General features: G+C 55.8%; 1 protein-coding gene across 4 annotated transcripts in view; it reads left to right on the top strand.

Annotated features, from left to right (window-relative positions):
* LHX2 (LIM homeobox 2) overlaps positions 1–25,429 on the top strand; it is a 28,537-nt gene extending 3,108 nt beyond the window's left edge. The window contains exons 1-5 of one of the 4 annotated variants that reach the window (XM_040962954.1): positions 8,216–9,075; positions 10,549–10,751; positions 11,554–11,957; positions 16,861–17,066; positions 24,540–25,429. In XM_040962954.1, coding sequence (XP_040818888.1) covers positions 8,956–9,075; positions 10,549–10,751; positions 11,554–11,957; positions 16,861–17,066; positions 24,540–24,827 — 1,221 coding nt within the window. In that variant the 5' untranslated portion in view covers positions 8,216–8,955 and the 3' untranslated portion in view covers positions 24,828–25,429. Of the gene's footprint in view, positions 1–8,215; positions 9,076–10,548; positions 10,752–11,529; positions 11,962–16,860; positions 17,067–24,539 lie in introns of those variants that run through there. The other 3 variants (XM_040962956.1, XM_040962957.1, XM_040962958.1) reach the window with 3 other exon arrangements.
* Positions 25,430–26,521: the final 1,092 nt, after the last annotated feature.

The raw sequence follows: 26,521 nt of genomic DNA, 5'->3' as shown, positions 1-26,521 counted from the left end.
GTGTGGGGGTGGGAGATGGGGATTTAAAGATAATCCCTAATTGGTCTGGAAAAATTCAGTTGATGCTGCCTGGAAAATCTCTTTTGCCCTTTCAATTTCTCTTTCCTCTTCCCAGACTCCCTTTCCCATCTCATTCTCTCATTCTGTCTTCTGGAAATGAATAAGAGTGGACCACAGAGGATGCAGCAATAGGAAAGGATGGAGAGCGAAAGAGAGAAAACAAACTTTTTAATTTTTCTGTTATGTGACGTGACGACCTTATTGGCTATTTTGTGAAAGGATCATATTCAAGAAAACCAGCCTGTCCTCCTAGATCGGTACAACTTAAGCCATACAAAGGATGGCGGTAACTTGTTTTTCCATCATAAAAAGGCAGAGTGTAGATTTTAGATTTTTCCGTCTACAGAACGATCCTTTCTAGCTAACTGTCCCCCTCGCAGGAACGGCTCATCCAGCCCTATTGATAAATTCCGCTGGAATTGGCATCCTTCAAAAAAGTTGATCCACCTAGAAACGGATGAACCCATCCTGATTGGGCGTACTTGCCCTTTCACCTCCTCGTGTCTGACCTATCACTTAATGAATCTCAAAGACGCAGAGCTGGTGACAGTGCCGAAGGTAAGCGGTGTTTTGAACAAAGCAGGGAGCTTTTATAAGAACAAGCCACATTGAGGTTTGAGGCTTTGAAAAATGTGCCCATTGCCAGCATCTGGACACAGAGTTGGTTATAACATAGCTGGAGCTCAGAGTGAGTCTTGTCTTTGCAAGAAACTTTCTGTGCCTTTTGTAGCCACTGGCATCCTTATCCTTGTCCATTCATTTTCTGCCTCTTCTTTCTCTGCTTCTGGTTTCTCTCTCCTCTCTCTCTCTCTCTCTCTCACACACACACACACACACAGATTCAGGCTATCTGTTAGTTTTGTTGAAAATCATCCTCTGATTTCCAGCCTTATCGTTGGTTTTTCAAATCCTTCTAAGAGCTGTAGGGCTCCTGGGGTGGTCAGCTTTGAAGGCTTTGGGTGACAAAATTATTGACTGCCTTTCCCTAGCCCCTATGAAGGACACCAGTCCAGAGACACCTTGGTTATACATAGGGAAGAGTTCATTAATGAAAAGATTTGATAGTTGCTGCTGGAATTACTGTAGAGAGAATGAGATGTGCTTGTAAAAGATGACAATTTGGGAAATGATTTTTTTTTTTGGTTGTTGTTTAAAACATTTTTACAAACACATCCTGGCAAATGTGTGGCTTTTACTCATGCCTGTGTCGTCAACTATTCAATTGAGCTTCAATTAATGATAATATATGGCCTGGGATCCTTAGCTGGGCCCAACGGATGGAAGAGCTTTGTTGAATTTGGTGCAGGTGGCACTGTTTAATAAGCACAGGAAAGAGTGAATAATGTAGTACTTGCAAAGAGAAGTAAATGCAAAATAGATGGCTCTAATTATGGCAGCCCCCAGAAATGGAGATGCAAGCTGAAATGGCCAACTAGCTGGGAAATTCCAAAGAGAGCTGATTGTCCCTTCCTGCTTTTTTTTTTTTTTTTTCTCTCACACGGTTGCTTAGAAGTCAATTTGGATGAGCGTATCCAAACAACGGAACAGAAACACAGATTCACAAAAAGGTCTGACGACCTATCCATGCCTAGCCACCCGGGAGTCCTCTGCCTGATAGGAAATGCGGCCCTGAGACGGGGGTCATCCGACCATTGCTCCTTCCAGGGATCGCACCAGCGTATTGCAACCAGTCTTCGTGTTTGATTACAAAAGCACAGGAGATTTTTAATTTTTGTGTTGTTCGATTTTTATTTCTGTGTTCCTGCAAAAATGAGTCTATAGGAAATCAAAGTGTGGGGACTTAAGCCAACAGAATTTCCCATACACCTGCAAGGACTCCTAATGATTTTCATTCATGCAAAGATCATGGATGAGACATTAGTTGTTTTAATTAATGGCAGAATAAGAAACGCAGGGGTGGGGGGGTGTGCTGAGGGGCTGGGCTTGCACAGGAAGCCCATGTGGAAGATGACTCGTTCCTCACCTTAAAGAGACAATGCTAACTTTCCAAGGAGCCGGGCAGTGTTGGTCTACAGAAGGGGAAGAACGGAGGAGGGGTGTGAAGGGGAAGGGGGTCCTGCTGGGCATTTCCCCTCCCCTCCAACTGTACTGTCCCTCCCCTCACCGCCCCCAGGGACCAGGTTCCACCTCCTCTCACAGGAGAGGAACCATTTCACCTGCAGAGAGGATTTGATTTGTGCTAGCAGCCTGGTGGTGGTGGTGAAGCCTTGCCGTGAGAAGCCAAAATCGCCACTCTCCAGCCTGGATTCCTGAATGCCTGGGGCCGGTGGGGCAGGGCAGCGGGGCTATCTGTGTGCCAGGGCCTCCCGGGTTCTGAGGATGACTGAGTGGGAGCCTTGTACAGCCTCTTTAACTACAGTCCCCTTTCTGTACCCTGGAAACATTTACCACACCCATCTCCCACCTGCTCAGTACTGGACTCCGCACCGAGCACCCGGGTGGATTAGTGTTAGTGAAATGCGAACCTCATAAAAGGTTTATGAGGAGACCTGGGCTTGGAGATGGAGTTTAGGGGTGTCTGCTGCAGAGAGGGGCGGTGGAGACGCCTTTCAGTCGAAGACAGGGAAACTGTCCAGTGTCAAGTGCATGGGCTGTAGGAGCTGTCAGCTCGTCAGGAGTTCAGGTCCGCTTTTCATACAAAAATCAGTTCCTGATTCTCCTTTCAGCAAAGTGTGATTGCCACTAGGAGAGGAATGTGCTGCTGATTTGTGTGTGTATGTTTTCAACGGAAAGGCTTGCAGAATAGACAGCTTGGCAAAATAGGCTGAATATTTTTCAGGATGAGATGTGAAAGAAGTAACCTCAAGGAATGGTTGTGGGTGGTGCCTGGGACGGGTGGAGGGGGTGGAAGGACAAATCCTGGCATTCCTTTGGCAACATATACTTATTTAAAATTTTTTGCTTCCAGAGCCATTGCCATCTTCTCCCAGAAATTAGGAAACGCACAGCAGTTAGCTGTCTGTGGTATCTTTCGTTACAGGTGCTCCCTGCAGAATGATCTGAGTTATTCGAATGATCTTGTTGGCAGTGTGATTTAAGCAGGCTCAGATCTGAACTTTCCCCACCCTCATCAATACTGGTCAATCCCTTTGCTAAGGTGAACAGTCTCTGACCCACGATTCATATTTGCTTTACCAATTCCCTGGGGGAAAAAATTGAACATTTTGTCACCACTTTGAGAAACACTGCCGAACACCTTAAAACACATGTCACATGCCAGCAGTCCCTCGCTCGCCTCCTGCGGGAGTTTCTACATCTGGAATCATAATCATAGATAAAAACCCTGACAAAATTGCATCTGAGTACACCCCTCTCCGCAGAACATGGAATACAATATTAATACCTGCTAGTGGAAGGCAGGAGGGAGGGAAAGGCTGCCAGCCTCCACCACTCGTGACGCATCGTGTTCAAACCTGAAATGCACACTTTGTGTTTCATTTTAAGTTCAGTGCATTTAACAGGGCCCGAGAGAGAGAGAGAGAGAGAGAGAGAGAGAGAGAGAGAGAGAGAGCGCCCTGGTTAGTTCCCTAACCTGCTCAGCTGATGCCCAGGGAAGTGGTTTCAGAATTGTTCAGATCACTGCAGGGAGAGGAGGTACAGGACCTGAGCTCCTGGCCTGCCAGCCACCTAACTCATCCACAGAGCCTCACTCCCAGCCTCCTCTGTGGCGCTACTGAGGTCCCACTCATTGTTGTCAATGGTGGCAATGAGCGGGATTTTTCTGTTTGGTGTGACCAAGACAAGGTGCTGGTTTATAAAGAGAGACAACTGCCAGAGCTGCCTGGCTGCTGTCTCATGCCTATTAACACACACACACCCCTTTCCTGGTTGAAATGGGAAGGATTCTCACTGCAGAGACTTCTCTGCCAGTGCTGTGTGCAGCCTCACCCCAGTTTTTGCTGGCCTTGTCCACAGTCCTGTCTCATTGTGTAGAGGGCAAACAGGAGACAAATTAGAGAGAGGGGAACATGTGGGCATTCCCCTCTCTGGGCGGGGAGGGTGTTCCTGGCATAGGAGCCTTTTGCCTGCCCTGGAGGTGGCCTCTCAAAGGTCCATGGCTTTTTTTTCAGGGGTTAAAATGAGGGGTACCCCCTCTGTTTAAAAAATGTGGACATCCAGGTTTCTGCAATGACCAATCTGCACGTCCAAAAGCAGATCACACACACACACACACACAGTGGTGAGCAAGGGCTACAATGTACTGAATGTTGCCAGCAGGCTGGGAAGGCAGGAGACGCTGGGCATAGGCAGTGGAGGCAGGCGACGGGTCCTGTGACTGCTGCCAGCCACTCCAGAAGTGCAGGCTATTCCAGGCAAGGAAAGATGCGCTTTTTCCTCCCTCTTTCTTCTTCCCCTCCCCCTTCTTCCCATTTGCTATTCTATAGGCTCTCCAGCTGCCTCCCACCCCAGTCCCCAGTACCGTCCTCAGAGTTTCAGGCCATCCATTGGCAGTGCCCAAAGTGGGGGACCTCCCCAAGAGGCAGGTGGCTCTGGGGCTGCTGGATGCTCTGAATCCTTCCCCGGTGGCTCCCAAATGCCGCCTTTCTTCTCCCTCAGGGGAGACTTTGCTCGGAAAGGCTGCAAAAAATCTGGGCGCCCGCTCGCTCGCTTGTCAAGAAGCAAACTGTCTTCAGATTCTCCAAGAGCAACATCCCTGTCTAGGAAGAGGAAGGAAGAGGCAAAATAAATAAAACCAGTTAATGTTGTAGTTAACTTGCAAATCAAGTAAATCTGTTGGTGCCGTATTTGAGAAATAAACCATCAGAGCGTCACAGCAAACACACACTTCTGAACGTCTTCATTTTGATTTAATGGTATATCAGCGTCAACTATCGCTTCCTCTGCTGGTACACACGGCCTGATGCCGCGGGAGGAGGGTGCCCATGTTTATCACCGAGTGCGATGACTAATTACACCTTGTCAATCACCGGCTATGAAGACATAAAACCAGCGTGCACAATGAAGTAGTTGCCCGCAGCGTCAATTAGCTGGCGATTCCGAGGTTATTGCGTGGTCCTGCTCTGGCCGGCTGTAATAACGGGACAGAGCGCCGGGAACTGGGAGCGGATCAATCACTCCCGCCCCGTGCCCTCCCCTCGCCCCGGCCCAGGCCCCAGGTCCCCGGACCGGCCTCACTTTCTCCAGTACCGCGTGCGCTTCCTTCCTCCGTGGCCCAGGCTCGGTGGCGCCGCCAGCCCCGGGAGCCCCGGGAAGTTTTGCGTGCGGCGGCTTTGCAGCCGGCAGCCGGGAGCCCCGTAGCCTTCGGGGAGCGCCAGGGCTGGTGGCCCTTTTGTTGGGAGAGACGTGGAGGGAGCGCTTTTGTTCTGAGTTAGTCACGGTGGCCGGCTGGAGGCTGCTACCTCATTATGCGCCTGGGCTGCGCGTCTGCTAGGAAGCAGATGGCGGGGAGGAAGGCAGCGAAGCGAGTGGCCAGACCCGAATTCCGTTCACCTGTCACCTTCTACAAAAGGCAGGTTAGGGATTCTTTCCCCCTTCTCCCTTGCCTTCTAGGGGAGGAGGCTCAAGAGGCCACCAATACCCGTGCCTAGGAAGGTTCCCTTTCCCCGTGGGTGCCGGCCTCCCCTACCCCCTGCCTGTGCCTCGGATGCGACTTCTCGCGCCGTGTAAATGTCACTCACGTGTCACGAAGTGTGTTTACAGATTGTTCCTCTCCTTGTTTAGTCTCTGCGCTCAGGGCTCAGCCATTGCGCCCGCGGCGGCTCCCATCCCGTTGGGGCGGATTAGCAAAGTTACCGGCTTCGAAACACCGCGGCCCGGACGCCCAGACCCTGCGGCCCGTGTCGAGACTCGGTGCTCGAGCCTCTTCTCGCCAATCCGAGTATGTCCCAGCCTAGCGCAGAGGGATCACCCGGCGCCGATCCGTGGCCAACTGCCGGGAGTTGGGGGTTGGTGCAGCGACGATGTTGGCTGCTGGTGGGGGACGCGGCAACGGACTCGGGCGTTTGTACAGTGGGAGCGGCCAGCGGGGAGCGCAGAGCCTCAGGGTGCGTTTCCTGAACAGTCTCCACGGCGGCAAGAGGGTGTGAGTTGGTGCGAGCCCCCTCTCCTGCTGCAGCTCTCCGCAACTCTCCCAGGCACATTGTATCCAGCCGGCCCAGAGCGCAAGCAGCACAAACATTCCAGCCTCCTTACAATTTTTTCCCCTGCCCCTTGGGTGACCTCTAGATGAACCCTAGTGACTTTCAGATCATATTTTCATCCCCTACTTTCTTTGAAACAAAGTGTCCCAGATTAGGGAAGCAAGTTTGTGCACTCGGGTAGGCATCCGCGTGCTTGAGCGCGGGTGTGTGCAGGCGCTGGAGTACACGGCTGTGTGAACACGCGCGCAGGCGCGTCTCTGCCACCGTGGTCCTTCCCGCGTCACGGGGCATCTCTGCACGTGCAGCATATACACACAGACTTGGAACTGGTAAGAGTTCTTCCAAATACGCCAAACAGGTCCTTCCAGTAGGCGATTTCAGTAGTACTCTCTGCACAAGCAAGTATACCTCAACTGTGCAATGGGCCGCCTTTACAGACGCTTCCTCCAGCTGGGGCTGGACTCAATACCTGATGTGCACGCACATGGAGACATTAACGCTGCATGGGCACTGCAGGGGGCTTTGCCAACAGGGATACATTCATGCGTGCTTTTGCTATCAGATGAACATGTGCATTGGTACACGTGGACTTCGAATGCATATGCTGGGGCCTTGGAAGCACAGGTCTTATTTATATATGGAGGTTGTGTAAGAGATTCCTCTGCTGGTACACACTGCCTGGTATCTTGTGGCCTCAATTCTGTAAGCTAACTTTACCAAGACCAGGGCTTTGTGTCCTGGAAAGCAGATCACTTCAGGACACTCTTTCCCCCATCTTCCCTCTAAAAGTGGAGCCATGCCTGCCTCGTAAGTGCACCCAGGACACGGGACTCCAGAAGTGACCCTCTCCTTTAGCTCTGCTCTCCAGTCACTTTTGATCTCCTAAGTCCTGCACACTTGGTCACTTGGATATTGCCTTTTAACTCCTGGAGAGAGTGGATGAAGCTAAAGACTGGGAGTGGGGATGTACTGTGGGGCCAGGCTATTGGTCCTTGGAGCAGCAGCGGTTGAGCCAGGTGACAAGGTGGGCCCCTCCTCAAGTCAACGGATCTGTGGAATGGCTCACCCAGTGGGCAGAGGTCTGTCTGAAACTTCACTGGTGCCGAATGTGTCTTGCAGAAAGTTTTTAATGGGAACAGGAAAGGCATGAGGGTGATTGAACAATTTGCCGAGTGCCTCACTTACTCTGACCCAAGCCTTTTGCACCCATGGTCTCCTTTATCACACCCATGTGGAGGGGCCTTCTGCTCTCCCATGGAAAAAGTAAAAAATGAGTTAAGGGGAAGTCAAGTCACTCAACTATGGTTACACTGTGCGCCAATGGCTGGGGGCCAGTATTTTCGGGGCCCTGCTTTTCTAAGTACCGAAAGCCACCTCCCCCTCCCACCCCCAACTCTTCCAGGCTGGAGGATAGAGATGGGGAACAGGCGGAAAGGAGCTATGCACTTGACTATAGTTGGGTGCCAATCGACTGGGAGTGAGGTGGTATCTCTGGCCCCTCTTCCCTGGAGTCACGCGTCTCCCTAGCTCTTCTCTTGTTCCCCGGGAGGAGGTCTGTGAAGGCAGTGGCTGAAGGCTCAGGCAGTTCTGCCCCAGGCCCGCCTCCGTGGGCCTTCCCAGCCTTTGCCGGAGGTCTTGGCTCTGGGCTGGGGCGTCGGGGCTGAGACCTTCTGGAGCATCCTCTGGCTGTGGCTTCTTAGGATGGAGACGGGCAAGAAGGCGAGAGGATTTAATTTTCCTTCCTTCTCGAAGAAATCGCAGGAAAGAAACTATCGGTAGCTTAAAAACTCCTAAACCCCGCGCTCGCTCTCCTCCCTCCCGCCCCCTCCCGCCCCCTCCCTCCGGCCTCGCCCACCAGCTCCCACCAGCTAGACTCTCCTCTCCTCCCCTCGCCTCTCCCCTCCCTTTCGGGTCTCCCGCCTTCCAGGAGCACGCGCTGCCAGGGCCTGGGGCTCTGGGCGGCCAATGGCGCGGCGGCAGGACGTGATGTCAGGCGCGGCTGTAGAAAAGGCGCGGAGGCTTGCGCTGGCGCGGACTGCAGACTCGGGGCTGGGCTCGGCGCGCGCTAGGAGAGCATTGCGCGCGGCTGGGCCCGCGGCCGGCGGCTCCTCCTCCTACTCTGCTCCTCCTCCTTTTTCTCCTCCTCCACCTCCTCCGCCTCCTCCTCCTCTTCCTCCTCCTCCTCTTCAATTCTCCGGGTGGCTCGGCTCAGTTCGCTGGCTTCGGAGAAACCCCTACTCCAGTCACCGACTCTGCGCCCAAGAGGGTCGCCCTGGGCCGAGGAGCGCACCCCAGGGAGGGGAGGGGTCCAGGCCAGCTGGGCTGCCGCTGGCATCAAGCCTCTGGTGGGCGAACTGCGACCACAACCGTCGCTGCCTCGGGCAGAGTTTGTGCCCCTGCTTTGCGCCTCGGGCGCCGAAGCCGGGCGGGCAATGCCCGCGGCGTGAAAGCGCCCGCGGCGGGCGCCGACCTCTGCCCCTCTGTCCCCCACCCTCTTCCCCTCTCCGTCCCGTGCCCTTGTGACCCTGGCTTTGGCGCCGCCGCCCAGGCGCCCCGCGATGTAGCTGCCCCCACGCCTCGGCGGGAGGCGTCCTGGCCCGCGGGCGCCCGGGGCCCGGAGCCCGGCCTGGGGGCGCAGCCGAGCTCGGGCGGGGCCGGGGCTGTGCTGGCGATGCACCGGGCCCGTTAACGCCAGGAGCGCCAAGCAGCTGAGGCAGGGGGCAAGCCCTCCCACCTGGGAGCCGCGCCCCCGGCCCCACCGGTACCCGCCGAGATGCTGTTCCACAGTCTGTCCGGCCCCGAGGTGCACGGGGTCATCGACGAGATGGACCGTAGGGCCAAGAGCGAGGCTCCAGCCATCAGCTCCGCCATCGACCGCGGAGACACGGAGACGGTAGGCGCGCTGTGGAATCGGGATTGAGAGCTGGGACGCAGTCGGGCCCGTCAGCGCCTCCGGTCCCCGAAGTTTGGGAGAGCGCCCTTCGTGCTGCACGGGTCTGGGCACAGAGGATCTTCCGACAGGATGCTAGGCCTGTGGCTGCCAGCTGGGGGGCCACCGGGCGGGCAGGGGTGCAGGAGCCCGGGGTTGGTGGTGTTGGTGGGGCGAGGATGGCAGAGAGCGTTTTCTCCCGAAGTGGAAGCGAAGTCTCATTCGCGGCACCCGGTGGCTCCCTTCTCACCCCGTCCGGCGTCCGGATCCAAAGCCCCGAGCTTTGCTCGGCCGCTCGGGCTCCGGCTGCCGGTGTGGTAGTGGTGGCAGCGGCGGCGCCCTTGGCTCCGCCGGACAGGACGAACGAGCCGGGAGCACTGGGGCTCTAGCCGGCTTGGGCCGCACCCAGAGTCGCCCGGAATTGAGGCTGGTTCTCTGCTGTGCTTTCTGGGGCCCTGAAGTCTTCTGGGCCAGCACTTTTCGTTGATCGCGTTCGCGGCTCAGTGGCCGGCCGGCTGTGACCAGGCCAGGGCTAGGAGTTCAGGCCGGGCCTGGCGCTCGCGGAAGGAGACTCTACTCGGACCTCAGACACCTGGTTCCGCCTCAAATAGCTGGTTTCTTGTCCCAATCCTCCTCCGGGATGAGGGGGGAGGGACTGGACCAGCTGACGCTGCCCAAGCGTTGGACCAAGAGTGACCTTTTAAAAAGGCCCAGGCGGCGGGGAGCCCAGGCAAGGCGCCTCGGCTCCGAGGGCTCGCGGTGGCAGCTTCCCAGCCCTCCTGCCCCACTCGCTCGGCTCCAGCTTGGCTAGGGGAGGGTTTGAGTTGGGCCTGACCGTGTCCAGAGACTTGGAAGGTGCCCCAGCGACTCCTCTCAGCCACTCCCAGAATCCGAAAGGGCCACAGCGGTGTGACAGAGGCGCCAGGAATTGGCTGACTTGCCTTGGCCTAAACCCGGGGCCTAAGCTTCCAGAGACCACAGGACTGGGGGCGAGATGGGGTGCTGCCGACTTCTGCGTGCAGTGTGACTTCTGATGGTCACCTTTACTCCTTCCTCTGGGGCCCGGCTGGAGTGGTTCCTTTAAGACTTTAAGAAGCGGTTTGCAGGGCTGTCCTGGATACTAAAGGAAACAGCCAGCGTTTCTGGGCAAAGGGCAAGGGGCACTGGAAGAGGTGGTGGGTTGAAAGAAAGGTACAGCCATTTAGACTGGGAGCCCGACTGGGGCCAGTGGCCAACTGGCGGGGCCTGTGCCCCTGGATGTGGGCCCTTTGCATGGTAGGGAAAGTGTGTGGCACCCGCCCTGGCAGTCCTCCGGGCCATCAGGGGTGCTTGGGGCTCTGCGAGAGGGAGCAGCAGGGAGCAGAGGGTTCTTGGGGCAGCAGAGGAGCCGCTGGCTGCTGCAGGAGCCGCGGGTCTCCCGCCTTCCTCCCTCTGCAGACCATGCCATCCATCAGCAGTGACCGGGCTGCTCTATGTGCCGGCTGCGGGGGCAAGATCTCGGACCGCTACTACCTGCTGGCGGTGGACAAGCAGTGGCACATGCGCTGCCTCAAGTGTTGTGAATGCAAGCTCAACCTGGAGTCAGAGCTCACCTGTTTCAGCAAAGACGGCAGCATCTACTGCAAGGAAGACTACTACAGGTAGCGTCCTCCCTCCCCTCCCATTGCCCCCTCCGAGCAAGCGCCTGCCCTCTCTGCCACAGCTTCTCCCCCAAGTCCCAGGAGAGCTCTGTCTACTCAGAGACCCCTGCTTCCTTCTGCAAACCAGCGCAATCGGGGTAACAACTGTTTAAAGCCATGGTTTGGCAAGCTTTGGGGAAGCTGTGCAGAGGGTGGACACAGAGCAGAAGCTCCCCTGGCCTCTGAGCCTCTTAGTTTCATGGGGTGTAGAAATGGACATGCCGGAAACCCAAGCAGCCCGGGCTGGCATGCAATGAAGTTGCAGGGAGTCCCCCCTGGAGTGGGTGCATTGCCCTGTGTTTTTTGGGGGGAGGGGCAGGGGAGACTGAGAAAGAAAGCTGACCAAGATTAAAGAGCCAGAATTAAAGGGACCCCTCCAAGTCCCCTGTTCTTCCTTCCAGGTTTAGGGTTAGGATCCGTTTGTATTTCCTCCCTTTCCTCCAAATGACCAAGGTGCCGGCCAGGAGGGCAGGGGACACGATGGAGGAAAGGATGGGAGAACTTCTCCACTCCTAAGTAAAGGTTTCCCTGGGGCTTGCTGAGGCAGAAGCTGTTGTAGGCATAAAAATGGTTAAAGAAAACTATTTCAGAGTTGGACCAGGCCTGGGTGGAAACCCGGCTCCCTCTGCTCCATCCTCCGAAGGAGGGCCAAATTGTCCTTGCAACAGCAACGGAAATACAGGAGGAAGGATTTTTTTTTTTTTTTTGAGAGGGGGTACCAAAGCGTTTGTCCCTACAGCCCCTGCCTCCCTGGTCCCTACAGGCGGTTTTCTGTGCAGCGCTGCGCCCGCTGCCACCTGGGCATCTCGGCCTCGGAGATGGTGATGCGCGCTCGGGACTTGGTTTATCATCTCAACTGCTTCACGTGCACCACGTGTAACAAGATGCTGACCACCGGCGACCACTTCGGCATGAAGGACAGCCTGGTGTACTGCCGGTTGCACTTCGAGGCACTGCTGCAGGGCGAATACCCGGCGCACTTCAACCACGCCGACGTGGCGGCCGCAGCGGCGGCAGCGGCGGCGGCCAAGAGCGCAGGCTTGGGCGCAGCAGGGGCCAACCCGCTGGGTCTTCCTTACTACAACGGCGTGGGCACCGTACAGAAGGGGCGGCCGAGGAAGCGCAAAAGCCCCGGCCCCGGAGCAGACCTGGCGGCCTACAACGCTGGTGAGTGTGAGCGCTCGACAACGCACCGTACCGAGGGCCCCCTGTCGGACTGGGGGAGTGCGTGGATCCACGGCCAACGCGAATCTCTGCAGGTTCTTAGGGTGTCCTTGGACCCTGAGTTTACCCGGGGCTGGGAAGGCAGGGTCTTGCTAGGGACGATGCTGGAGCTCCAGCCGGCGCGCTCTGGGAGGGAGTGAGAGGGGAAGGCGTCCTGGTCTCCTTTAGGAGACCGTGATTTTCAGAGGTGGCTTTTTTGGTTTGGATCTTTCGCTTGCTTTTGTTGCGCAGAAAGTGCAGGATCGCGAAAACAAGTCGGCAGGGACAACAAACAGGCTCCGGGCTAGTGAGGGCGGGGAGCCGGGGCTGCCGAGGAGCCAGGCAGGGCGCCGAGGGCCCCAAGAGAAAAGTGCTGGCGATGGCTGCTGAGGCCCCGGGCTCTGCCTGGCGCGAGGCCCGGTGCTGTGGAACATCCCCAGGGCGACTGGGGCTCAAAGGGCATCTTTGAGGCCAGGGTTGTGGATCCTTGAGCCGGGCTCGACCCTCCTGCAAGGCCAGGGCTAGGCTTTCTCGGCGCCCGCCGTGGAGAGGGCGGCAACCCTCTGAAGCAGGAGCGGGGAGATGAACCCTAGCGGGCTGGCTCCGTGCGGTTGGGGGAGCGGAGAAGAAGGGAGGGAGTGCAGTGGGAGGGGGGCTTGTTGCGCATTTCCGGCATCTTGGCACCCCGGGGGCGATCTGGGAGCTCTGCCCCTCCCGCGGCGCCGCTCGGGCTCCGGACAGCTGTCGAGGTGCTGAGGCCTGGGCAAATTGAACCGTCAACATCTGCCCGAAGTCTGCCCGACCCGGAAAGGTTTACAACTCCGGGGGGCTTCCGAACTGGCGTTTATTTGCAGTTATTTTCCTTTTTTCGTTTGGGACAGAAACGGATTCGGAAACCACGTTTTCTCCCCACCCTCTCCAGTGTGATGCCCAAGTTGGGGGGGGGGGCGGGATCCAAGACTCTGTAGGGAGGGCAGCGGAGGTGGGGGGAGAATCTTGCCAGTTATTTTGATTTTAGGGAGCCGGAGTTGCTGGAGGGACCCCTGGAGGGAGTGACTGGGGCGGGGGTTAACACTGGGCGATTACAAAATGTTGCTGGAGGGTGGGTGTGCATCTCTGTGTGTGGAGCTAGTGGGGTACAGATTCCAGTTTGGTGCCTGGCGAAGCCACAGTGGGCTGGTCTGTCCCAGTGCTTTTAAGCCTCTTCCAGGGTCCCTCTAGCATTGCCCAACGCCCTGGAGATGGAGATTAAACCGGGCAGCCCAGACCAAGTCCCCTAACCCCAAGCCATGTGTGCTTGTGTATCAAGCGTGCTCAGAGCTTCCGGGGATGAAGCTTTCCTTGGGCTTGCAGGCTGGGCACTGGGTTTGGGATTGTGCAAGAAGTAGAGGGGCGAGGAGGTGTTTGGCTGCTCAGCTGCGGCGTTCCCTGGTGCAGCGGCACAGACGGCGGCTGGAGACTGGGTTTCCCTGGTGCAGCGGCACAGACGGCGGCTGGAGACTGGGTTTCCCTGGTGCAGCGGCACAGACGGCGGCTGGAGACTGGGTTTCAGGGTAACCGGCAGTTCAGCAGATCGCCCGCCACCCACCCAGCTCGGGTTTTTACATTTTCCTCCTGGTTCTTCTCTCTTCTTTCTCTCCACCACCCCCCACTCAGTCTCTGTCTCTGGGTCTCCCCATTTCTCAGTTCTCTGGCATGCTCTGGCTGGGGAAGAAAGGCGCTCTTTGGCCGCCGGGACTAGGCTGGAAGGAACGGAGACGCTGCTCGTTGCAGGCTTTGCCTGGCCCAGCCTGGCCTCCCCAGATCTGGCCTGTGTCTCCTCATTCTCCTCCCACATGGGCAGGAGGGAAATGGCCGCAGTGTGCGCCGTGGGGCAGCTGGGAGCGAAACCTGGGATCTTGCGGGATGTGAGTGTGCCTGGTTATAACGGAGGACACTGACTTGCTTCAGTGCCCCACGTCTAGGGGCCCAGCCACGCTGCACCCTGGCGAAGCCCGTGGCTAGGGGAGGTGGGGATGAGGGGGACAGTCCCCAGTCCCGCAGCCCGGACGGGACGCCTGTGATCCCTGCTCACCCCTTGGGGAGGACCGCAGGGCCGCAGGGTCTGAAAGTCCTTCAGGGCCGGAGCCCGCCCTTCTCCCGCGGCCCCTGGGGTGTCTGAGCTCACAGCCCCGAGGCGGAACCGAAACCTCCCCGCAGCCTCCAGCGGGGCCGCCCTGCGGGCCAGGGGTGCGGGCACGGGGCACCGCGACCAGAGCCCGCCGGGGGCCAGGACGGCATACTCTGGCGCCCGGTTTTGGGAGTTCGTGTGCGGACCAGCCGGATGACGCTGAGCCTCCCCTAGCCCCAGCTCTGTGTGTGTGTGTGTGTGTGTGTGTGTGTGTGTGTGTGAGAGAGAGAGAGAGAGAGAGAGAGAGAGAAAGAGAGAGAGAATGTGTGTGTGTGTGTGTATGTGTGTGTGTGTGTGCCTGGCGGCGTAATTACTGATTTGATTCCAATCCATTATTTAGACAATTGAACCTACAATCTCGTCTTTAGTAAAATGAGGCGAAGTCAGATTTGATTACAGGTTCAGTCCCAGCGACAAGAGCTCGAAACCCGATGGGTTAATAACAGATCACGAGTAAATTATTCATGATTTTACGAGCTCTTTAGCTCCATTGAATCGGCCTAATTGAGAGGAAAAAAAAAAAGAGAGAGAAAGCCCCTGTCCTCCCCCTCCCTTCAGCCCCTTGCTCCTCCCCAGATCCAGGCACTGGGGGCGCACGGGTGAGGGGCTGCCCCCTCGCCCCTCGCCCTGGGCACCCCTGCCTGGGCCCCCGACCTGGCTGCCTCAGGCGGCTCCTTCCTCCCTTTCCCTCCCTTTAGTACACTTTGCCTTGTGCGGTGCTCCCCCCTTGTGGGGAGCTGGCCCCTGAAGCTGGCGGCGTTCAGTTCCCTCCCCATCATGGGGTTGGTTTTCAGACTCCACATCCCTTCCAACTCTCCCAGAGCCCCCAAGATTATTCCTCCGGAGCTGGGTGTTCCTCCCTTTCCCCCTCCCTCCCTGCCCCCGCCATCTCTTCACCAACCCAGCCCCCCTCTCTTTCTTTCCACCTCTTTCTTCTCTGCGCTCTGGCTGCCTTCCCTGCACCACCTCCCCCAACCTAGGCTGCACTCCGGGCACTTCCCCTGGGCCCACAGTGGGGAGAAGGGCCTCTGGGTCCCCGTGGAGCTCATTAGAGAGCAGCAAGGCCCCCCGCAGGGCTGGGCTGTTGGTGGGATGGACCCAGAGTCCCCAGGGAAAAGGTGGCCGCTCTGGTTGGTGGGCAGGGTGCAGTGCAGCTCCTGTGCTCGGGTTTTGAGGTCACTCTCTGATCTTCCTTAAATCGCTGAACTCCATTCTTTGCACTGGGGGAGAGCTGGGCCCCTAGAAACTGTGGCCCCTAAGGGACAGCTCCAAGGTGAAGGACAAACCTCTTCTGCCTGGGCTAGACCCCTGCCAGGGGGAGGTGAGGTGCAGGGTGCTTAGTTAAATCTCAGGTCAGCAGCGAAGAAACTTTTAGTATAACTATAGCCCAGGCAATATTTGACTTTTAGGTAATTTTTTAAGCATAATCTATGTCATACTTAAACTTAAGATAAATTTCATTTTATAATATAGATGTGTCCTATGCAGCATTTGGGACAAATCATACTTCAACATGATTTGTTGTGTATCTGAAGTTCAGGTCCTTCCAGTCAGCTGTGTTTTTATTTGCCAAATCTGGCAGCTGTATGAACACCACTAGGGAACAGGCACCAGTTCCTGCTTTAGAGATCCTTACCCTGAGCTCTCTGCAGCTTTTCCCCAAAGCAGGACCCTATGTTTGAGGGGTAAGTCAGCTATGACCGGGGAACCTGCACATCCACCGCCCAGCTGCTAGAGCGCTGAGCAACTTCCCGAGGCTGCCCCCTTTCATCCCCCTCCCCTCATTGTCAGCCAGGCCCCTGGTAGCTGGGGACAGCTGCCTAAGGTGTCCTCCCCCTGTGCTGCATGCAGGTGGCTTCATTCCCTGAGCTTAGCCTTGTCATCTTCAAAATGGGAATGATGATAGTAATGACTGGTGCCCTGGGTCCATAAAGACCAAGGCACACGGCCTGGAGGCGTCCCGTCTGCCTTCTGACCCTCATATCAGATCCGTCATTTGCTGCAATCAGGTTCAGCTACCAAGTACAATTTTTGTTTAAAAAATATATTTGTTTTCTTGGAAAGGCAGAGTTACAGAGAAAGAGAGAGATGTTACATTCATTGGTGCTCTCTCTGTAGGTGGCTGTAATGGTCAAGGGCGGAGTCAGGCGGAAGCCAAGAACCTGAAGCTTCACCTTGGGTCTCTCTGTGGGTGCCAAGGCCCCCCCCCCACATCCCCTGCAGTTTCTGACCTTCCACCCAGTGTCCCAAGGCTCAAGGTTCCCTCAGTACCTCTGGCCATACGAACTGATGAGAACCAAATGGAAGTGAGTCTCGTGGTCCCTGACAGCCACCTCCGGATACCAGTGCGAGAGAGACCCAGTGGCTCCTCCTTAGGGTGTGGGGGAGACAGCAAGAAGGTGGGCTGTGAAGCTATTTCGCTTCACAGAGGGACCCAATGACAGCTGGCCCCAGAAAGATGTACAGAGACGGGATTCCAGTGAGACCTCAGCCAGAGGTCCCTGTCACTGTCCCTGCAAGCTGGTGGCTCCCAGAAGCTTTTAAGTCTCCTTAGAGCTGGTCCTGACTCTGGCCTTGCCTGGGGAAGAGACCCAAGGCAGGTTCCCCTGCTCTAGGTAGACAGGGCAGGTGGGGAGTTGGCATGGAGGCTGAGCATAGATCAGCAAGCTCACCTGCTACTCTGCATCCCCTCCCCAGCGCTGAGCTGCAACGAGAATGACACAGAGCATCTGGATCGGGACCAGCCGTACCCCAGCAGCCAGAAGACCAAGCGCATGCGCACCTCCTTCAAGCACCACCAGCTTCGGACCATGAAGTCTTACTTTGCCATTAACCACAACCCTGACGCCAAGGACTTGAAGCAGCTGGCGCAGAAGACAGGCCTCACCAAGCGGGTGCTCCAGGTGAGCCGGTCGGGGTGGAGCCCACAGCAGTCACGGGCAAGGAGGGATGTGCTGAGCCTGGCGCCCTCTCTCTGTTGCTCTCTCTCTTCAATCTGTACTTCCATTTCCCACCCAGTACTCTGCCTTCTCTCTTTCCCCTCTCACACTCCCTCTGAGGGTGTGCCTCGGCTTCCTTCTGCGCAGTGTTCTGTTCTCTCACTCTGCCACACCCCTGCTCACACTGTGAGTTCACGCGCTCCCCACGCTCCCCACCGAGCCACACTTCCCTCACAGGATGGCGCCCAGGCGCCAGGCTGGGAGGATCGCCCTGGACTGCCTCTCCTTCACAAAATCCCCTTTTCTTTCTTTTGCCCTCCACTTTCGTACTCACCTTTCTAGCTGTTGGCCGGGTGTGATGGTGCGCTGGTGGCTTTAGGGGAGACTTGGGTGTGTACCCACAAAATGGAGTGGGATTGTACGTGTGGGTGAGGACACTTTCTTGACAGAGAAAACTCAGAGCACTTACTGGATTTATATTCTCCCAAAGCTGCTAATAACCCTGGTCTTGTGTGTGTGTGTGTGTGTGTGTGTGTGTGTGTGGTGGAAAGGGGGTCTTAGGCTCTTCCTGCATAAACCAAACTTGTGGGCAAGCCTTGGGCTCCTGCGGTGCTGGCCAGGGGTCACATGAAGGGGAGTTTTTAGCTGACAGTCATTAACGAGGATGGATGTGTTTTCTGATGACGGGCCATCCATATGTGAATAAGGCGCCAGGATCCCTCCCTTGATAGCAAGTGTAACCGTTTCTTCTTCAGGACTTGTGGCTGCAGTGACAGCAATGCACATTTTGAGTTAAGAATTTGTAGAGTTGAAGTGAACTAACCATGGTATCACAACAGGAAAGGAGGTGCCCAGGCAGTTCTGAAGAGGGGGCCTCTGGAACTTGGCAAAGCACCCCTGCCCCAATAGAGCAGGTACCCGGTGCGCTGCCGCTGGAGTTAGGGTGACGTAGGCAGAGACCAGCCAATGGGAGACTGGTGCGCCTCTATGGGCCCGCCCTCCTCCTGCAGCTTCTAGTTCCCTGGAGCCCTGCTCCAGAACAGATGGTGGATCTCAGTTGCTGTCCCCATGCCTGACCACCACGGGGTGTGGGTGCGGGAGAGGATGGAGGACGCTGGTCATTTCCTTTCAACTTTACTTGTCTGGAGTTCCTCTGGGGACCTTTCCCTGGCACCTCCTGGGTGAGTTTGGTCCGAAATTCTGGGATCTGCCATCCTCGTCCTCTAGATGAGCTTTGGAGAGCGTTGATGGAGTGGGGTGTCCAGCTGGGAGCAACTTGGGATGTGCAGAGCTGGACCTAGCAAAGGCTGCCTGGGGTTCACTGTCTCTTAGCCACAGGATCCTCATTTCTAAAAGGATCACAGACCTCCCCCAGGTATCCAAGGTAAAAGGAAACAAGTCCCATAGTAAGTCGGCAGGGGAGTCAGGGAGCAGCCTCTGCTGGCCTGTAAGTGCCCTGGCAGCTGGATTTCAGCCCTCGGAATAAAAGGTGGATTTCCAGGGTAGCTGGCTCTTGTTCTTCCATCTGAATACATCTTTTGTGGCTACACAGAGATGACTCAATGCTTGCTCTGAGGAAATCCACCTGTTCAGTTTAGGGAGATGTACAGGTACCCTGAGTCTTCCCACAAGTGGCCCAAAGTCACTATAGGCTGTAGATAGCAGAGCCGGCCCCAGGCTTCCATGGTCCGTGGACATGGTTCCTTCTCCCATGGTGTTTAGGGTCTGTGTGGTGGGAGAGGGGATGCCTGAGACCCTGTTCTCTGGTCTTCCCAGACCTCCCAATGACTGTCACAGTCCTCGGCGTTTCCTTGCATGGATGCTCAGGGCTGTGAGGCAGTGTGCAGACAGGTTTCTGCTCGTGTTGCAAATGCGAAGCTCCAGGTGGAGTCGGATGAAGGGACTTGCTGTGGTTGCAAGACCTGCCTGACATCAGCAGGATGGGGCTTGCTCCCAGGGGCGCTGACGGGAGCTGCCCAGGGCATGGCAACGGGTGGGGTGGCTTTGGAAGATGGCAGATGAGTGTGAAGCCCCTCTGACTAAGCAGCCATGTGATGGGTGTGCTTGCCTCAGGGGAGGCCCCGAGTCTGGAAGGTTCCTGACAACCAAGCCAGGATCAGTGAAGGCTGCGGTGGCCCCAGCACCTGCTGCTCTGTGGGAGGTGTCCGTTGTGCCCTTTCTCCTTGCCTGGCTCCACCAGCTCCATGGTTCTAGGCCTTGGGTGCCCCCTGCAGGTTCTCCCCTGAAAGTCATGGCCCCCTCAACCCCTCAGAGAAAGGCTGCAAGGCTAGGCATGGTTGCCGTGGGGACCAGAGGTGGATGCTGTAGGGTGTGTGTGTATGCCTGTACGGGGTATTCTAGGCTAGAACAGAATGCGTAATGCATGGGGGATCTCCAACAAGATGGGCCTGATGGACTTGGGAGCCAGCTGTCCTATTCACCAAATGGCCTGACCCCGTGACTGACCCTCCCTGAGCCTCTCACGCCACAGTGGCCTGACTGCTGCAGGGAGGAGGGGAGGACTTGAGGTATGATTTGCACAGGATGTAGGAAGTATTCAAAGTGTGCTGTTCTCATGCACACACGCCACAAGGTGCAACATCTTTTTCGCACGTGCTTACAGTTGTCATGATTTTCATTTTGCAGGCAAGGGAGAGCAGGGGCTCAGAGGGGCCAGACTTGCCCTGTGTGGCTTGCAAGTGATGGCACAGAGAGGTGAATCCAGGTGGGAGAGGAAGAAGGGACAGTTCTTAAAATGTCATTGGGGCAGGTGTATGGCACAGTGGTTAAGATGCTGTGTGGGACACCCTCATCCTGTATTCAAGTGCCAGGTTCAAGTCTCGCCTCCACTCCCAATTCTGGTTTCCTGCCACACCTAGAGGAGGCAGCAGGTGGCGCACACGGGAGACCTGGGTGGAGATCTAAGCTCCTGGTTTAGAAATGGACCAGCAGATGGGAGACCACTCAACCCCCATCTCTCTGCTTTTCAAAGTAGATACATATTAAACCAGTAATGGTTAAAATGTGCTTTATTCCAAAGTCACACCAGAAAGCCCCAAGGAGACAGACTGATCCTCTTCTTCTCAATCGGTCAGCTCACCTGACCTGTTACCCAGGCCACAGCATCTTCATCCTCTGCCTTCCTGGCCCTCCTGCAGGACAGAAGAGAAGCAGCAGTATGCTGAGAGATGCTCTCCACGTGTCTCCCAGGCTTAGTGGCTTTTTGGAGTTCTGAGGGGCGCCTGTGTGTCTCGGGGCGCCTGTGTGTCTCTGGTCACCTTGCCTACTGCTGGTGCCGACGCATCTGAGTGCTTCACGGGATAAGAATTTTACAGCAGGTTCTGGCTTCCGCCCAGATGTGGCATCCACCTCTCCCCTTCCCTCTTCCCAAAAGAAAGCCTGTATCAACCCTGGTAGGGCTGGGGACCCATCTGATTTACCTCCCAGTGCCCTACGTTCCTAGCTGTGCCATGATTCCCTCATCTGTAAAGCTAAAAGAGTGACAGCAGTGAACCTGTGCGAGAACTTTCTCAGCCGTTCAGTAAATGTGCTTGCTGACTGCTGTCCGGCAGCCAGGGCCAGCAGGTGACCCCCACAGAAGGCAGTCTTGAGAGGGTGCACACCCTAGTGGAAACAGTGATGGAGGGAGACCTCGTTATTTCCCTGTATGTTGGAAATGTCTCGTAATACAAGCACCTTTTAATGGATTCCAGCAAAAGGAGCAAGCTTGGGTGATGCGCCAAATACTGGCTGTAGATCCCAGCTTGTCATCATGAATATGCCCTGAGAGGCAACTTTGTCACATCGAACATCTCCGAGAGTATATATGGCCCTAGAATACATTTCAAACTCTTGAAATAAAGAAGAAGAAAATGGAAGAGATGCTATGGAGGAAAACATACTGGAGCACACGACACAGGGCTGTGATTGCTGAAGGAGGTAGTCAGGGAAGGCTTCCCTGAGGAGGAGGTGGTCTTCCAACCAGGGCCAGTTGTCTCATAATTGAGCTTCAATTTTCCCACCTGTGAAATGGTCAGTATCCTGCCTGCCATTGGCACAGGACTGGGTTGTGAGTCTGGTCGAGTTGCAGGCAATCTACATTGCATGGCTTTTCACAAGTGACTTCAGAGGAAGTAGCTCGTTTTTTAGGGAGCAGAAGCTGAAGCCCCGCAGAGTAGGGGGACTTTGCCAAGGCCCCACAGCCAAGTAGCTGTGGTTCTGAGGGTTCCTGATGTTCAGACAAGTGCTTAGGATGTTTGGTTATTGAACAAAAACCTTATTTTTTGAAGCTGTATCTTATGTCTTTGAGTGACAGAGGCAGCAGAACATCTTCCATCTGCTGGGTCACTCTCCAAAAGGCTGCAGCAGCCAGGGCCAGGCCAGGCTGAAGCCAGGAGCCTGGAATGCCATCCCAGGTCTCTCACAGGGACAAATGCTTTCCCAGGTATGTGAGCAGGGAGTTGAATGGGAAGTGGAGCAGCTGGGACTCGAACCCACATACTGATGTGAATGCTGGTATCTTAGGTGGAAGCACCACCGCTCTGGTCCCGAAACACAACTTTTTTTTTTTAAGCAAACTTTGTGCCTGTTAAGCCACAGTCTTTACCTGTCACTAGGCAGTGACATTACTACCTGCCTGCTAGGGCGCTAAACAGCACAAGCTGAGTTAATACATGCAGATAGCTTAGGCATTGCTCTCTCCTCGGCATGAGTCATGTTCATTGTTACTCTCTGCCCTGTAAAGTTGCAACAGCAGAGGACGCGGTCCTGTCCTCTTTTCTCCTCCAGCTGTCATCACACGGCGTTTCTCCTGCGGTGTCGTGGAGCGGTCCTGTTGTGGCTTCCCCGCGTCCCGTTTGCGTGGACACTGTGGATGCCAGGATGAACATCTTTGAGCATGACACTCTCATTCTGGGTTTGAGGGCTGGTTCCTTAGGCTCTTGAGGAGGGGTGAAGTGAGGTGACACACAGCTTGCTGGGCTGTTGTTGCTCTGGGAGGGGCCCTGGTACTACATGTATTTCTTCACCCAACCCCGGGACCACTGGGGATGTGTGGGGCGTTCTCAGCCTGAAGCACCCACAGGCCTGCGGCTGGACCGGACCCTGCTGTCCCTGCTGTCCCTGCTGTCCCTGCCCCCTGCACACACAGCCAGAGCTGCTGCTGTGGGTGGGAGTGGAGCAGCAAGCAGGCCGAGAGGTGAGGGGGAGCCAGCTCTAGGTCCCTGACCGTGTCTGTGGCAGCGGGACTGGAAGCTGAGCCACGTCCCGTGCTTCCTCCTGCACTGTGAGTGCTTCTCCGTTTATTCGCTCGTTCTCTCCATCCATCCAGTCATTCGTCCGTTCCCTTGCTCGTCTGTCCTAGCAAGGATGTGGTAAACAGCCCTGAGTTCCAGTATGAGCTGAGCCACTGTATGGCCTTGGATGAGTGAGTTCACCTCTCTGCACCCCCCTGAATGGTACATCTGTTGGGTGTCGTGATAAGAGAGCCCTCGCTGCAGGCCTGTCTGGGGACGGGCTGCGCTCAGGCCTGTCGGGGTGGCATGGTGCCTGGTACCCATGCCTGTGCTCCTCCTGTTCACACTTCACCTTCACCTGTCTCCAGGGACACTTAGAGACAGGGAGACCCCCCCCTCCCGTCCCCAGCAACCTCTGGGGAGATACTCCCGCTTGATGTGATCCCCTCCCCCAAACTCCCAGTGCGGGGCAGCAGGACCTTGGAGATCCCCCACAGCTCCCTGGCAGCCGAGAAGGCAGTGGGGGAAGATGGCGTCATTGTTTACACATGCACTGTTAGGGGCAACGCCTGGGAAGTCACAAACAGCTGGCAGCTAAATGGTTCCAGCCCTTCTCAGGGTCCTAAGTGCCCACTGGCCCTCAGGGTCCTCCAGACTTGCCCGGCCAGTTCCTGGGTCACACACACAGACCAAGATGGCAGCCAGGGCTGGCACCGAGCCTCCAGCTGTCACCTCCTCTGAGGGTCTCCAGGATTTCTCCCTCTGTTTTTGCCATCAGCTGTGCCCTGGGCTGGCTGAGCGCAGTTGACCCACAGGCTATTGGGGAGGGCGTGGTGAGGGTGCTCTAAGGAGCTGGGGTGCTCCCTGGAACACTTTCCTTGTGGGAGAGCTACTTGTCTCTGCATCTCCCTCTTCACCCTGCAGCTCGCTCTCCTGACATGCTTCTAATTGAACCCAAGTTGTGTGGGGCCCTCTGAAGGGCAAGTGTGAGGCCACAGGCCCCTGCAGCCAGGGTGGTCCCCAGGAGAGAGGGTGGGGCCATGAGACCCTGGAAGGGAATTTGGGCAAATGCAACCACATCTGGGAGCACACAACTGGACACCCAGAGCTTGCGGGACTGGGCTGGGGGGAGCCGCCTGAGCCTGCATTTTATGGAGAGGCCTCCTGGCTGGGAAGGGGGGAGGTTCCCACATGGGGCGGGGAGTGAGAGGGCCCACAGTAGCCACACACCCCCACTCCCTCCACCGCAAGGCTTCCTAGGCCCCTCCTGAAATGCAGTGGGTTTCTGGGTCATTGCAGCCAGACAGCTAGAGTAGCTGGGGGAGGAGGAGCCGTGCAGGTTCTTCCACAGTCATCGGAGGAAATGAAAGGTGCTTCCTGTACCAAGCCCGGTTCTAAGTCTTGCCCCACCTGCCACATGCAGGGAACCAGGCCAAAGCCCAGTTAGGAGGGGGCGTCTGCACCGTGGGACCTCCACCTGTTCCCACTGTGCCCACCTCCACCACACACCTGTACCCCTGCGCCCGGGGCGCCTGGGCCTTCTGTCCATGGTGGCAGTTGGTGTCTGTGTCTCGACCCTTGCCTGTCACTAGTGACTAATCCCCGTGTGTTCTTTATAAAGTCCCCATGTCTCTCAAAATCACCCGTCATAAATTATTTTCAAAATTGTGCCAGTGAGAGCTTGTAGGGTCTGTTGTCACGTTAAAGGCAACTCTCCTCCCCGCCCCCACCCTGTGCCTCCCCTCCCCCCCAAAAAACCTTCTCAAATGATCCAGATTTGTTTGTAGTGTCCGGTGGAACTCTACATGAGCCTTGGTGGTAACTTTCAATTCGGAACGTTCTTGTAGCTGCTGAAGAACTAAACTGCCATGATCGAATTCATTCTAACCGTGTCTTTTGTGTAACCTGATATATCTCCAGTATTATCTCTGTGTCTAACTGGTGTAAAAATTAATGCTTGAGATAGGCTAGTTTGTCCTTTTTTTTGGTGCCCTTGAGATCTGTTGTATGCTTCACCTTGGCCTTGGGGCTGGCGACTATTCCCAGGCGCGGGTCAGTATCAGCAGCCATTTCCTGGCCAGTGGTTGCAGGGTGGGAGATTTAATAAGAACTGGCCAGTCCCTCTACAGAAGTCAGTGTGATGCCCCGAGAATACCCTGCCCTCCCTCCCTACTAACCATCCCTGCCCTGTCATCCCATGCAGGTCTGGTTTCAGAATGCCCGGGCCAAGTTCAGGCGCAACCTCTTACGGCAGGAAAACACGGGCGTGGACAAGTCGGCTGACGCAGCGCTGCCCACAGGGACGCCGTCGGGGCCGGCCTCAGAGCTGTCCAACGCCTCGCTCAGCCCCTCCAGCACGCCCACCACCCTCACAGACTTGACGAGCCCCACCCTGCCAACTGTGACGTCCGTCTTAACTTCTGTGCCTGGCAGCCTGGAGGGCCATGAGCCCCACAGCCCCTCACAAACGACTCTTACCAACCTTTTCTAATGACTTGCGGCGCCCCGGCCCCCACGATTTCTTTAAAAAAGAAATTATCTTTAGTTGAATTCCAAGTGTATTTTAAAAAATAGAGGCTTTGAGCAACTAACTAACCACATTTTAGGATCTCGCCTGGAAACAGGGCAGGAAGTCGGTGTGCATTAAGCTCCGTCCAACAACTGCGGCGTCGACTGTGGGATTACTTGGAAGACCAGTGTGCAACACAACATTTGTGTCACTGTACAGTTCTGTGGACTGAGCGAGGAAACACAACAGATAATTTAAGTTGGCTAGAGCTTCTGTATTTTCAAAGACTGCCACGTGCCTTAGGAATACTGTTTTTTCTCCATACTTGGGATGACTTGTTCATTTTTTTTTCTCTCCCTCTTTTTCTCTCTGTATATTTATGTCCAGAGCAAAAATGTAAAAAAAAAAAAACAAAAAAACAAAAAAAAAAGTTTGTTACTTTGAATAGTCCTAAAAAGAAAAAAGAAAAAGAGAAATCAAACCCCCTCCAACGGTCGCTTTGTTGTTTTAGAATTTTAAGGTGGAAGTCTGTTCGAATATCCGAATTTGTAAAATCTAACCAGTAATAAAACCACTTATCGAAACTACTTGGTGCTGCTGCCCTTGAGCGTGACAGTCACGGGGCCTCGGACGTGACGAAGGCCGGAGGGAAACACCAGGGCCTTCACACATGGGTCAAGTGCCCACTGGGTGTCACAGCCCACACGGACGCCTGTTCAAGTCCCAGCTGCTCCGCTGGCCATCCCGCTCCCTGCTCATGCATCTGGGAAGGCAGTGGGGGGACAGCCCAAGTGCTTGGGTCCCTGCACCCACACGGGAGATTTGGGAGAACCTCCTGGCTTCCGTCCAGTCTGTCCTCAATTGTTGTGACCATCTGGGAAGTGAACAAGCAGGTGTAAGATCCCTCTTTCTGTTTCTCCCCCTCTCTCTGCAACACTCTTTCAAATAAATAAATCTTTAAAAAAAAAAAGAATATATATTTTAAAAATCCATGCCAGGCTTTGCAACGGGTTGTTATAATTCCAGGACACAATCCTTATTTTCCGTGAGTAACGGATAGAGACAGAGACAAGAGGTTAACTTCACACTACATCATGCAGGCTCAGTTGTCGGCCTATAAAGCAAGCAGGATTCGTCCACTCATTTTGTGCGTTCAGATACTTGCTGGGCTTGCTCTGTTGAACGCTTGCTTTCCATGCACTGGTCCGAGGCCCTCTGCTTTTGCTGCTTGGGGCTGAGCTGGAAGGCATGTCAGGTGAGGCAGGAGGCCTCCTGAACAAATGGGCGGTGCACGTTGTCACCACGGGGCAGCTGGAGCTGGTTCTTCCAACACAGAGTTCTAAACTTGTCCCAAAGGGCCACACTGGGATACACTGCTGAAGCTTGAGAGGATCCCAGACCCCCCTGAGAAGAGGCACAGCCAGGGAAGAGAGGAGTTTCCATTCAGGCAGGACATGCCTGCTCCAGGGCTTCAGTTTCCTCAGCTGTACAGCGATGAAGGTGAGAGTCTACCATGTGGGTGGAGTAAGGTCAGCCAGGGCCTGGCCCGAGACCAGGGGCCCAATGCATTTTGGCACTAACAGGCAGGTGATATGTGAGTCCCTTGCAGGTGGAGAGCAGGCCTTCCTGTCACTGCTGAGGGTACCAAGCAGGTGCACTGACACCTGCCCTCCGCT

This window comes from Ochotona curzoniae, unplaced genomic scaffold (genome assembly GCF_017591425.1).
Source record: "Ochotona curzoniae isolate NIBS_2020 unplaced genomic scaffold, NIBS_Ocur_1.0 scaffold_3208, whole genome shotgun sequence".
Classification (NCBI taxonomy): Eukaryota; Metazoa; Chordata; class Mammalia; order Lagomorpha; family Ochotonidae; genus Ochotona; species Ochotona curzoniae.
The sequence above is the reverse complement of the archived record's forward strand: the minus strand, read 5'-3'. Positions and strand labels throughout refer to the sequence as shown.